Source organism: Notamacropus eugenii, chromosome 3, assembly GCF_028372415.1.
Source record: "Notamacropus eugenii isolate mMacEug1 chromosome 3, mMacEug1.pri_v2, whole genome shotgun sequence".
NCBI classification, from domain to species: Eukaryota; Metazoa; Chordata; class Mammalia; order Diprotodontia; family Macropodidae; genus Notamacropus; species Notamacropus eugenii.
In genome coordinates, this window is record NC_092874.1 from 424,114,637 (window position 1) to 424,128,985 (window position 14,349).

At 40.8% G+C, this 14,349-nt stretch overlaps 1 protein-coding gene across 2 annotated transcripts in view; it reads left to right on the forward strand.

Moving 5' to 3' along the window:
- The window catches only part of NUP210 (nucleoporin 210), a 164,980-nt gene that overhangs the window by 140,097 nt on the left and 10,534 nt on the right, over nt 1-14,349 (forward strand). For both annotated transcript variants that reach the window (XM_072598255.1, XM_072598256.1), the window contains 7 exons: nt 699-873; nt 5,588-5,763; nt 7,732-7,952; nt 8,285-8,421; nt 9,555-9,678; nt 12,376-12,522; nt 14,296-14,349. The exon at nt 14,296-14,349 is cut by the window's right edge and continues 197 nt beyond it. In XM_072598255.1, coding sequence (XP_072454356.1) covers nt 699-873; nt 5,588-5,763; nt 7,732-7,952; nt 8,285-8,421; nt 9,555-9,678; nt 12,376-12,522; nt 14,296-14,349 — 1,034 coding nt within the window. The remainder of the gene's footprint in view (nt 1-698; nt 874-5,587; nt 5,764-7,731; nt 7,953-8,284; nt 8,422-9,554; nt 9,679-12,375; nt 12,523-14,295) is intronic.

A 14,349-nucleotide genomic window follows, 5' to 3' on the forward strand; every position in this document is an offset into this window, starting at 1 on the left:
CTCAACTCCCAGTCTCCTAGTAAAAGTTCATTTTGAAAATCCCAATCTGGTGTGCTTGTTACATGGGAAAGTAAGGTTTCCCAGGTGGTAGTCAACATTGGGAGGGTTCAGTGCGCCTCTAGTGGCCATATGTGGTGGTAGCAGCAACAGACCCAAATCTGGAGCGTTGGGAGCACTGCGTACTTGGAAAAGAGATGGAAAACGTGGAAAGGAGAGAGTTGTGTCAAGCTTTGGCTTTCCATCAGGGTGTCAAGTGCTTTAAAAGTATTTTGAAGTGGCAGAAAAAACATCTCCAAGTGTCTGATGGAAGTTTAACCCTCTGTACCTTTGTGTTTTTTGCTGATTAATGCCCATTAGACACCATTCACCAAATGACTTCTGAGAAAGTATGTTGCTCCTGTAACCATTAGTTTTCCAAATTAAGTTTTCAACCAGTGAATGATGAGGCTGCTGTAGAGCTGACAGCAAGTGGGTCCTGATACATGGCGGAGGCTAGATAAGGCTATTCACTTCCCCCTAAGCAGTCTGAAATCAGAATTTGTGAAGTAGATACTCAGATCGTATATCAAAGCTCCTTGAATTCAGTCTGTTACTATCCCTACCACCCAGACTTTCCCCTGATTTGACCCTATCAGCCTCTTCAGCATCATGTGCAAATAAATGTCATTCTTAAGAGAGTCTGTTTTTGCTTCTTTGAGGGATGGAGTTGCATCTCTGAGTTACCGCATTCTGGATGGACCAGAAAAGGTTCCTGTTGTATACATTGATGAAAAAGGCTTCCTGGTATCTGGATCACTGATTGGGACATCAACAATTGAAGTGATTTCACAAGAACCGTTTGGAGTCAACCAGACAATTATTGTAGCTGTGAAGGTAGGATAGGATAACTTTTATTTTTTCCTTCTCTGTCTGGAATAATGAAATCTTTAGGGTCTATGCATCTTTTCCCCTTGCAAGTATGAGAAGTTTAACCTCTCTATATACCATATGGCTGCACTTCTAAAGAAAAACCCATTTCATACTTGAGTGGTAAACAAGTCACGTGAATAATAATATTTGTTCACATTCATATAATGTTTTATGATTTAAAAGTACTTCCTTCACAACTGCTGTTGTGAGTAGTGAATTCATTTTTTTTTCCCTTGAGATCATCTGTGGATTCTTTGAATAGGCATTTTGCTTTTTGGGTTCCAAAGGGTGAGCAGTTTTCTTGCATTATTTCTTGTATTATGGTTTTCATGTGCTTCTGGGAGACAGACCTGTAATCCTTACATTGTCTCTATGCATCCTGTTTAAAGATCACTGTCTTTTGCTTATGTAGAGATCGTATTGTTTTTTAATGCTATCACTTTTTGTTTATCTTCTTCCAGATTCCCTTTCACTTCTGTGTATTTCCATTCCCAGTTTTCTCTTTTGTTTCTTTGGTGAGACTTGCCACTGTAGATTCAAATTTTTCTATTCTGTCAAATATTTTTGCTGCTCAGGCCACAAATTATGCTTTCACAATTTTTATTTCCCTTGTAAACCATTCATAAACATCTTGCTGTAGTCCCATGCTGCCTTGAGAATCCATAGGGTCCCCAGCTTCATCAAGTGTTGGTACCATTTTCATCTATATTAACTATATTTACTTATAAATGTCTGGACTCTTTTACCTGCTGTGGAAGCCATATTCCCTATCTGCTTTTAAATATCTTCCCCATTAGTTTACCTACTTATACTTACAATCTTTAATTAAGGTTTCTTCCTCCTGAAGATTTCTTAATTTTAGTCTCTTTTTTTCCTCTTAAGTTTTCCTGTTTCTTACTCTGACTCCTTGACTTTTGATAGCAGTTCCCCTGGAGGATGGAGCTCAAAACTATCTCAACGCATATCCTCCTACATATGGTAAATCATATTGGACTAGGCTCAGTGTTTGCCCCAGGACTGGCCCGAGCTGGATGCTGGACTCTTTCACTCAGGTTTAGTGCAGTCACACACACATGCACGCACACACACACTCACATCTTAACTCATTTCCCTCTGTTGCAGCACAGAGTGCTACCATGTCACTTCACCAGCCTAAGCAAACTTTTGCTTTTTGGTTTTCTACCACTGGGAGGAGGCAGAGTAGAGTTGAGTTCTGTTACAAGTCTTCAGGTCACCTCATACAGCCCCACTACCTGAATGTGATGGATCTTGGAGGAGGGGCGTACTCAGGGAGCTCTTTGAAGGGTTGGGATCATCCTACTGCTGTACGTTCATTGAATTGTTACTATCCTCAAATTCTTTGTGTGGTTTCCTAGACCATGGAGACAAAGATTGTTTTCTCTTTCTCACATAATTCCTGTTATGGAGAGGCTTGAGAGGTCATGAGGATCAGAGAAAACCTTAAGTCTTCCCTCTTGTTGGTCACAGAGGAGTCCTAGTGTATTGATAATTACATCCATTTGAGAAAGGAAGACACTGAGAGAAAGAGGCTTCTAAAAGAAAGAGTCTTTAAGAGAGAGTCTTTCCACTCTCCAGGCTGCCTGTCACATTAGTGATCAAATAGATGCATGTTTTTGTGCTGTTTATTCAGGGAGTAAAGTCAAGATGGATACACGTTCTTTTTCCTGGAGGAAAGCTTTTTTTTCAGAACAATTAAAAGAACATAGATTTTGACTTGTGTTCAAATCTTCTATTGTCATTATCTGTGTGACCTTTGACAAGTCATTTCACTTCCTGGACCTCTTGATCTAGATTCATGATCTTGTTAACTTTTATTAGAGATCCATTTGTATACTCAAAACAGCATTTTGCTGCCTGTTGTGGTCAGAAAGAGTAAGCACCATTTTTCAAAGGGCCGTGCCACCTCTATCTCTTCCAATGGCTAGTGTACTTGAAGAGCTCCATCTCCCACAATACGTAGCTGCCAGTTGATAATTTAGCCTCAATTTCTGCTGCTTGGCTTGCATGGCACATGAACATGATAAAAGGAGGTAATCAGACTAGTGATTTTTCTTGCTTTCTGAAGTCTGGAGGTAAGAACAGAAGGTTTCCATCAGCCCCTTCCAGTCCAGGATCAGAGCTGGAACCAGACATAGGCCAGATAGGCAACTACCTAGGGTATTAGTAACATGGGAGCAAAAAAAGACTTTTTAATAAATTCATGTTTTAATACCAGAAATTTCATTTCTCCTTGGCCCACGTGTTTAATAATAACTCATTTTCCTGCAACACTTTGTTCACAAGGTTCTTTTCTCACCACACTTGTGAAAAATTCTTATAATCATTATACAGAAGAAGGAACCAAGGTCCAGATAGGTTGAATAGCTGGGCCACAGTCGCATAGCAGGCAGGATTCATACCCAAACCCATATCTTTTGATTCTCTATCTATCACCCTTTCCCCAGGGATGACTTAACTGGTTGTTTACAAGCTTTGGTTTGTCTTCATTCTGCCAACACTCCTTGGGTTCTAGTATCTCATGGACATATAGGAAAGGTTCCCTATCATCATTTGTCCCTCTGTGCCTGATAAAATATTCATTCATTCTCTGAATCCACTGAAATAGGATTACAGAGGTCACAGAATGGCTAGCTACCCCATTTGGCTAGAACTTAATGTACTTGAAAAGGAATAATATGAAAAGTGGTGGGAAAAGCAACATGGAATCAGGCTGTGGAGGCCTTAAGATTCAGTTCGATAAATATTTTTGTGTTCTTGCTAACTGTAGGCTGCTGTGCTGGGTGCTACAAATGGCACCGTGACAGGCAAGCCACAGACGGAGTGTGAGACAAGCACACAGGGAACAGTATAGTAGGTGTCAGAAAAGATGTACAAACAAAGTGCTTCAGAGGAGGGAGAATCAAAAGAGAAGATGGGGCTTTGAGGACCTAGGATAGGAAACAGAGCCCCAAACTCAGTCAGAGGACCTGGATTTTGATTCGGACTGTACTATTTACTAGCAGTGTAACCTTGAGCAAATCACAACGTAAACTGAGAGTCAGGAAATATGAGTTTGAATCTCACCTCCAGCAATTGCAAGCTGTGAGTTACTAGATGACTAGTATATGTTACTAGTTATGGGTTTGAATCTTGCCTCCAATGCTTACTAATCTATGTGACTATGGGCAAGCTAGCACCTCATTGGGCCTCTTTTTTCTTACCTGTAAAATGAGAAAGTTGTTAGAGTTCAGGAGTTCTTAACATGCCTTGTGTCATGGACCACTTTGTCAGTTTGGTGAAACTTATGGAACCACTTCTTAGAATGATGTTTTTTAAATATATAAAATAAAATACATAGGATTACAAACAAAAACAATTACAGTAAAAATAAAGATGTCATTTCTTCCCATTCATATTCACAGGACCCACCCTCTTAAGAAATCTGTCTGTGTAACCTCATTCTAGATGACCTCTAAGGGCCTTCTATCCCTCACAATTGGTGAGTCTAGAAGGAAACTCTAGAGTTCGACTCTGATGGAGGCAAAAGCGGGCAGCCAACCCTGCCCCTGCTTGTCAGGAGAGAGAGTTGTCTTTCTTTATACTTACTAATCACTTTCTAGAATCTTATGCAATGGGGAAAACACTCTCATTTTATTTTTGAGATGTTTCCTGTAACATTCTTAGTCTATTCATTAATTAACAGATCCCTCTCTCAAGAGAGTTGACTTGCAAGGGCCTCTCCTCCCAGCCCCCCACTCTTTCCAGCCCTTATCCAGGTCAGAACTGATTGAATATTCATTTGTCTTGAAAGGGCAGTGTGTATGGGTAGATTTTAATTATAGAGCTGAAATTAGCAGTAGTTTTGCTAGCCCAGCCTATTCATTTCACAACAAAGGAAACCAAGTCCCCCGGACCATAAGAAACCTACCTGAGGTGATTCAATGAGCTGTCAGTGAGCTCTTAGATGCTTAGATCTGGGATCCTTTTTCAGACCGCATAGAGTCAAGGAACCTTCTCTTTTCCCAACATTAACCTTCTTTTCCTATGCAGAGATTCACACATTGAAGATTTCTATGTTTTGAAGAGTTCTAATTTCTTTCCATCAAACTCCTGTTTGTAAATACCTTGGAAGACCTATTTGAAGAACCTCTGTAGATCCCTGCAGTAGAATCCTTTCAAAAAGCAGAGAATCCTTCTGAAATGTGAATAATCTCATTGTATTTAGCTATTTAGTACAGCCTGATTTTTGTATAAGGAAACACTATAAACTGGGGATCCATCTTAGAGTTTTGGCTAGGCTTCTCTTTTTGGAAACTGAAGGAGTCAGTAAGCTTGATTAAGGTAATCTAGGGAACTCAGCAGGGACTTTAATCTTTTCTGTTTGTCATGACTTCAAGAGTAAGGTCAACTGCTACTTTATCAAAGGCAAGGAAATGATGCTATCCAAATATATCATCTCCCTAGCAACAACAGGACCGTGTTCTTCTACCATATATGAAGAAACAGTATGAATAATTTATCATTATGTAACATACATTTATATAGTGTATATTCTATTACATTTGAAGTGGAATGTGCTTCAGTATAACATTCTAGTTTGTCTTAAATGTGGTTGGGGAAGGCCACGTAAATAACTTTAAAGATGCATTATTTTTCCTCCTGCACAAATGGCCCTTAGGTGTCTCCTGTTTCATACTTGAGAATTTCAGTGAGCCCTGTTCTGCATGCCCAGAATAAAGAGGTTTTGGCAGCTTTACCTTTGGGAATGACCTTGACCTTCACTGTGCATTTTCATGACAATTCCGGGGAGATTTTCCATGCGCACAACTCCGTCCTCAACTTCGCAACTAACAGGTAACCAGCGATCACCCAACTTTCACTTGTCAAACCAGAAGAGTAATGGGACATTTGAAGGACTCTCCATGCCATCTATATTAATAGTCTGAGGATTTTAAAAGTGTTCAAATCTTTCCAGAGAGAGCTGGGGCTATTCTTTGGTGTTGGATGTAAGGGAGGAAGAAATCAAGGATGTCCTAAATGAAGCTATGACTCTGCCTGGGCTGTTGCCTTAGAATCCATCTCCGAGTGCAGTGATAATGATAAGGAACAGATGACATTTATGCAGTACAAATTTGGTCAGTCAGTGATCATTCATTAAGTACCTACTCTAGGTCCAGTACTGTGCTAAGTCCTGGGGTTACAGACAAAGGCAGAAGATACTTACAGTTCCCTTTGTGTACTTTGTCTCATTGCCTGGCCTGTGGAAAGCAAATGCTGTTGAAATAAATCATCACCATGATCCTGTGAGGCCAGTCGTGTATCTTATCCCCTGTTTACATGCAGGTAAAGTGACTTGCCCCAGATTACATATTTGCTAAACAACAGAGCAGGAACTTGAGCCTAGGACTTGTGTCTCCCTTACATCATTAATTCATGTATTTCACAAACATCATGGCACTAGTTAACATGTATATGATGCTTCCTGTGTGCCAGGTGTTATGTTAAGCACTTTTCAGTTATTGTCTCATCTCATCCTCATAACAACCCTGTGACGTAGGTGCTATTATTGTCCTCATTTTACATATAAGGAAACTGAGGCAAACAGAGGGTAATTGATTTGCCCAAAGTCACACAGCTGATAAGTGCTTGAGGTTAAAATTCAATTCAACTCTTTCTAACTCCAGACCCAGTGCTCTGTGCACTATGGTGCCCCCTAGGGGGTTCCCTGGCACTAGTTCTTGGACGGCAGCAGTCTCTATGCCCAGTCTGATTATCCCTGCTTCCCAGGAATGTGGTAGGGGAACATTCATACTTCAGGCTAGTGTTGTACTAAATTACCTCTAAGGCTTCTTCCAGTTCTATGATTCTGTGGCTCTAGAATGATCAATGTGGTGAACACAGAAGGGAAAAAAAAAGAGAATCCCAGCGTTGAAGAGGAGAGGGTCCAGGCTATGAACATCTGAAGAAACAGATTGCTTTCAGACATTATTCAGAGTTTCCAACTTGAGCTGCAGACAGACCCAAGAAAGCCGATATGATGCCTCAGCCTTGTTGCTGAATTTACCATGAGATAGAAACGAGAGGGAGTTTCTCATGGAAGGATCTCATTAGATAAATTTACACTGGAAAACGAGGACTGGATTTTAGGTTTTACCTGGAGACTTTTTCTATACAGTCCCTTATTGTAACAACAATAACTAAAATGGTTTCTTAGATGTATATTCTGTATTTCTTCTCAGGAGATGGTAAAGACATAATTCTCAGGGTCAGTATTGAGGATAAGCAACAGGAAATTGTCTAAACTGTCTCAGTCTTAAGCTAACTGTTTGAGCACATGTTAACTCAGAGAATCTGGCCTTTCTTTTCAGGCCCATTGTACAGATGGTTAAGTCAAGGCTTATTAGAGAAGATAAATGACGTGGCTGAGTTAAATTTTGCCGTTTGGCACCCTTTGATGCTATATTTGCTCAGAGAATCTGGCCTCTTTTCAGATCCACTTCATAGATGGTTAAATTAAGGCTTATTAGAAAAGAAAAATTCTATAGATGAGCTAAAACAGTGATAAGGACTAGACTTAGAACCCAGCAGTTCTGATTCCTCAGCTCTGTTCTCTTTTCACTAGAGCCCATCATACCTCAATTAGAAACAGACCAGAAAAAACTTTAAAAAAAATGAAATAATGAATCCAGTTAACTAGGAATCTTTCCCCATACAAGGGTTAGGCTCGAATCTCTCTTTCTCTGGATGGAGTCTGCTGGACCAGAGTTTCTTTTAAGCATGACACTACTCTTGAAGACACATTTTTCTTTCTCCATTGCCCAGAGATGACTTTGTCCAGATTGGGAAAGGACCGACCAATAACACCTGCGTTATCCGCACCGTCAATGTTGGCCTGACTCTGCTTGCTGTGTGGGACATGGAACACACGGGGCTCTCAGATTACGTGCCCCTGCCCGTCCAGCAGGTCATCTCTCCAGAATTAACTGGGGCCGTGGTAGTAGGCGATGTTCTCTGTTTGAGCACCACCCTGATAAACCCGGAGGGTAAGAGCTACCCAACATAGCCCTGCTACAAATTCTCATTTCTAACTTGATGGAGGTTTCTACTGCTAAATAGCTCTGATGACTGGGAGATAGCATAATAGAGGGGAAAGCTCACTGACTGTGCAGTGAGGGGCTTCTACTGCTCCTTACCCATGTGACCTCAGGCAAATCACTCACTTAACCCAGGCTTCACTTTCCTCCTTTGTAACATGATGGAGTTGACTTGAATTTTACATTTGAATCATGTGTTCCAGAAGTTTCACTGATATGTGGGAACCTAGGCCAGAAGAAAGATGCCTAAAACATCTAACAAGGACAGATCTCCTTCCCAGGTCTTTCAGGAACATGGAGCTCTTCAGCCAACAATATTCTCCAAGTTGACCCCAAGACTGGAGTGGCCGTGGCCAGAGACTCTGGAGCTGTGACTGTTTATTATGAGATTGCTGGACTTCTCAGGACATATAAAGAGGTAAGGCACTGGGACAAGGACTCCCAGACTTGGCTTTCCACCCCTGAGTATTTCTAACTATCTCACATTATTTCAGGGGGATGTGGAGAGGGCAAAGGACAGGGGGTGAAGAAAAACTCAAAAGTCAAATTTTGTTGGAGGTTCTCCCATTTTAAAATGAGCTCGCCATCGACAGCTTTTGGTAGCAGAGTTGGGAAATGAAACATTGATAAGGTGTTGCTGCCAAGCCACAAAACAGCCTAGAATCTCTGCAGCTGAAAATCTGCTGAGGAGCCATCAAGGGCTACGAGGGGCTGGGCGTAAGATATGCAGGATTGTTAGGATTCAGCCCCCTCCCTTCTCCCAATGCAAAACTTCTAGTAAGTCACCTTCTGAATCTTCCAAGAGGTGAACAAAGTCATTTTCTCTTTCTTTACTGTTTATCTGCAAACCAGAGTGAATCAATGGAAAGTGCCTGGTCTGTATCCAAATGCATCTCATTTTTATAGTGAGCGTGTGCTGTATTGAATAAGAAAGTTTAACCTAATAGTTTGCATATTTAGCTTGGCTTCCGTGAGGCAGCAACTTAATTCCCTTTCTGCAGCAAAAGAGATTCAGGTGCTGCACAACTTCTGATGAATAAAAGCTGTGATTGTGTAAAAGAATCTTCAGAGTTCCCATGGAGGGCCTAAAATAATTCAGATACTTTTTTGGGAAAACTCAGCCCCACATACTGACCTTTACTCAACCCAGGTCCACTTTAATGGAAGCCAAAGGGGTGCTACCTTTCTCTAGAAATATTTGTGATCTGTTTTTAGGAGTAGCAGGGCTTACTCTGTTCTTGGGATGTTAAGTACAGCCTTTTGCATGCTTCAGGAGCTGTCTGATTTATTTCAAATTAATAGTAATAAAATGGGATGATTTCTTCTTCCCTTTGCTGAGAAACCAATTCACCAAACTGAACAAACATCACCTTTATGAAAAACTAGAAGGTCTGTGATCCCCGGCAAAAATCAATGCCCACCTTAGAAACAGTTGCTCTTGCTTTAATTTCTGCTTGTTTGGCATGGCCTCCAGAGGGCAAGGTGGATTCTTGCAGGAGTTAATTGTTTGGTTTGGTGTTAGAAGTCTTTGTTTTCTGGTTTATTTTCCAGATCTGGATTAGCATCCCCCAGAGGATTGTGGCCACTCATGTTAGTGGCATCCCAACCAACTTTCAGGGAATTACTGCCTCCAAAGTGATAGTTGTAACTGGAGAAAGAAGTACCAACCTGAGAGGTAAGACTCATACTAAGAAATGATGTTTTTACCCAGTGTTTCCATGTTTTATACAGAACTTTTCTCGCAACTCTGAGAGTTGGGTGATACAAGTCATATCTCCATTTTGAAGAAGAGGCGACTGAGGCTTACAGAGATTAAGCACCTTGGATATGGTCACAAAGCTAGTAAGGTGATGGTATTGGTGTTCAATTCCATGTCCCTTGACTCCAACTCTAGCACACTCTGTACTGTGCCATTTACACCCTGCTGTCTTGAGTGGAGGAAATTCCTTGGAATTTAAATCACCACAATATAAACTCTGAGAAAGGAGAGGGATTTGGAAAACATCCTGCATCACCTCTAAGGAAATCATCTGGATTGTGGTAGAGGCAGGGGTGGAAAGAACATGGAAAGAACATGTCTTCGAATCTTGGAAAGAATGCCATTGGATTTCAGATTCAGAAGTCTAGATTCAAGTTCTGCTACTGTGTTAACAGGCTGTGTAACAGAGGACGGACATTTTAATCTTTGAACTTCAGTCTCCCCAAACTCTAAGATATTTATAGCTCCTCCCTCATAGCATGTTACAAGCAAATTGTCTTCTATGCCATAAAGTCATCAGTGGTTGTGATTTTCTAGGTATTTGTGCTTTGGCATTACTACTAATGGTCAGAATATTGATAACTCACACTTGATGGTAGCTGAAAGAATGTGTTAAGATTGAGAGGCATCATTGCATATGCTATTTGGAGTCAGAAGACCTGGCTTCAGATCCTGATTCAGACATTTAATAGCTATTTGACTCTGTGAAGTTCACATAATCTCTTGATATCTCAGTTTTATTAGCTGTAAAATGAGGAGGTTGGATTTGATGGACTCTGATTTAAGGTGTCTTCCAGCCTTGAATTTGTGGTTTGATGAACCTTATAATACAGTATTTTATAATATCAATATTTTTCAAATCAGGAAACTGAGACTCAAGACCCTACAGCTGATGAAAGACAGAGTTGAGATGTCTCCTGGTCTTATTGAGAAAGAGAGAGAGAGAGACCCTGTAGAATTCACATAACTTTCTCCTAGCTCGTGTTCTCCCTTTTGGAGTAATTAGACTTTATGTTTCATATGGGAACTTGGTGAGATAATATTTGTATACCAAATGGATACATTGAAATTTGTCACTTTTGAACAAAAGATGCATTTCAGTCTCACAGCTGCTAAAGGAGAGCTCTTCATTGCAATGGATAATTGTGGAAATAAACCACCAGCAAGCTTCTAGCAGGTTTTGATTTTTATAATTACCTTTTTTTTAAGTGACTCTACCACCACTAAGCCTTTCCTCTCTTGCCCATCACCAACCTTGACAACAACTGAAAAAAAAATGCCGCTTTTAAAGCCACTTAACTGGTAAAATTAAATATCACCATTCTTGTTCTGATTAATGAGCCAGACTTTATTACATCACCGTTACCTTTTTTCAACATAGTACAAGTGCATGACATTCTGCTGTTGTTGAAGTGATATTTAGTGTATTATTGGAGAACTGTTGGCCTATCGATGTCCAGAAATAAATTACCCCTTTTTCTAACTGACAGAGAAAAAAAGAATGTATTAGTGGGGCTTATTCAGCCACCTCCCTCATGAGGTACAAGATCTAGAACAGAGGCTGAAATGAGTGGAAATCATCAGTGATTCAGTATGACCTACACACCTGACAACAATTTCTCCTTTCCTTCATAAACTCTGCTCTCATTATAGACTCTCAGTAATACTTTTGCTCCCAAAGAGCCTCACGCTTGTTATAATAAGACTTGGCTAGAAAACCCTTCGAGTCAAAAGATAGAGAACTGACTGGCCTTGAAGCCAAGAATGTCTGGTTTTGAGCCCCATCTCTGTCACATGCTAGCTGTGTGACCCTAGGCAAGTCACTTAACCACTTATGGCCCCAGGCAACTTTCTGAGACTAATTTGGTGCTTCTCAAAGTGTGTGGTCTGGAGACCCTTTCAGGAAGTCTGAGAGGTCATAACGATTTTCATAATAATACTAAATTATTCTAATTTCTAATACAATAAACATCAATTGATCATACCCCACATAAACAAAACCTCTTTGGAGTCCTCTGTAATTTTTAAGAGTTTGAAGGAGTTACAGCAGCAGTACTGTAAAAATAATCAACTGTGAAAGACACAGTAACTGATCAACACGATGGCCCAAAAAACACATGATGAAAAATACTCTTCACCTCCAGAGAAAGGGCTGGTTGACTTATAGTGCAGATGGAAGCATATTTTTTTGCTTTCTTTTTCTTTTTTTTCCCCAGAACTTGGCTGATGTGGAAATTTATTTTGTATGACTTCATATTTGTGATAGATAATGTGTTTCTTGCCTTTTCAATGGGTAGGGAAGGGGAAGAGGAGAGTCTGGAACTGAAAATAAAAGGGGTCCTGAGACCAAAAAGGAAGACAGCTGTTACTCTGAGCTGTAGAGAAAGTGCTGATTGCAGTAGGAGGAAGCCTTTCCTCACCTGAGAATCCCCTGTATCAGTGAAGCCATAGGTCCTGTTCCTATCTAGGAAACAGTAAGAGCTTGTAATGGGGGAGACGTGTATACAGGCAAAGAAATGAAGAGTTTGCCTAAACAGTTGGGAAGGCAGGATGGCTCCCCGTGTCAGATCCATTCTTATCCCTTCTTATCGCCCTCCTATCTGTCATCTCCAGGGGAATGCTCGCCAGCCCAGGTGGAAACCATTGTTGAACTTCACCCCGAAACTCTCATCAACTGTCAGCTCCAGTTCAACCAAGAAGTATTCGATTTTCCAGCATATGACATTTTCACTACAGAACCTGGATTTGATTCATCTCTGGGTAAAGTCGCCAAATTCCGGGCATTGACATTGTCCCAAGAAGTAGCTGTACATTGAGGAAATGTCAAGATGTGAGGGCTTTTGTTCAATGAAGCCATCTACTAAGACAGGCCTATGTTTCTGATAATTCAACCTGAGAAAATTAATGTTGGCACTTGGGTTTATGGCTCGGTGCCGCTGCCATAGGGAATTTATTTTTTCTAAAATGTCTAATCCTCTGTCATCTTTAGCACTGCTATTGTGGTGATTCTTAGGAATAGTTTGAGAAGGCTTGCTGTGATTCTCAGAAACACTTTGGTTTAGAGGGGTATCTGGTGGCATTGGACATGGCATGGATCCTGCCAGCTAGCTTAGAGGAGAACTAGTGGCTGCCCAGGGACATCTGAACTGCAGCTAAACAGTGAGGAAGAAGTTGATTCTTGCTGAGTCATGAGAAAGTTCTGGGAATTTAGAAAGGTCAGGGTCCAGCTCCTAGAAAGATTAGGTGTGGAAATGTACCTGGCAGCTGGCTGGTTCTCTCTTCCATCACTATGCCTCAGCTGGCAAAAGCTGCAGATCTTTTAACAACACTGGCAACTGGACAGAAGTCATTTTGACACAAACTTTGATTTCTTAGTGGTTTCCCTGGTGCCATTTTTCTTCAGGCTCCTGGTTGCCAAAGACTTTATCATATTCACCTAGCAGCTAGCACCAAGTCTGGCACGCAGTTTGATCCATATCAAACATGATGGCACCAAGTGAATTAATTCAAAAATTATTAAGTGGATACTTTGTGCTTAGTGCTAAACTCATACTAATACAGATGTCTAAGGCATACTCTATGCCCTCGAGGAGATTTAAAATCTAGGAAAGGTGCTAAGACAATTATACAAATAATTAGTGAATCCAAATCCAAGTACATGTTCTCAGAGTAGAGAGATCACTTCTGATCTGGAAGGATTAGAGAAAGGATATCCTAGGTAAAGTGGCATTTGGGCTGGTCCTTTTAAGACTTTCAGTAATTACTGATTAACATGGTCAAAGACATGAAGATAGCAGGTATTCATAGAATAGAGTGGTCCCTTTTGGCCAGAGCATGAGTACATGAAGATGACTGGTGTGAGCTAAAGTTGGGCATGTAGTTAACTGTCAACTTTCGGTCAGCCTTGATTGCCAGGCTAAAGAATTTGGACTTTATTCTGTAGGCAGTGAGGAGCCACTTGAGTTTTTTGAGTAGAGGAGTGTCATGGCAACAGTGTGTATAATATAATCTAGAAGGGAGAGAAGCCCAGTAACATTTTATCACAATAGAGGACTGACGATGAAACACTTTACCCATCTCCTGATGGAGAGGTAAGGGACTCAAGATGTAGATTCCAGGTTTTGAAAGTCTGTTAGGATGGAAAGGAAATAAAGGATATAAATAGGGGTAGGAATGTTGGTGCTTGGGGATTAATTTGGTAAGATGATGGGGGGAGAGAAGATCATAGATCAATCCGTCAATCAACAAATATTTATTAAACAGCAGCTCTGACTGTGCCAGGTCACTGTGTTAGGCAGAACTGAAATGTCATCATAGGATAGGGAGAAGGATTAGAAACTCCCATCTACCAACCAGTGCCATTTGGTATCTTCTCAACAAGTTAATAGTGTTGCCTGGAATCTCCTAACGAGTCGTAAATGTCATCAGAGATGACAAAACTTATCATCCTCAAAGGCACCAGGGATTCAAACATGGTGTGTCTAACCATTTAGTGTGTGCTTCATACAAGGTCTGAAACTCTCATTGCTCCAGGCCAGTACACCTGCTCCATCATGATGCACAGGCTTACTGACAAGCAGCTCAAAC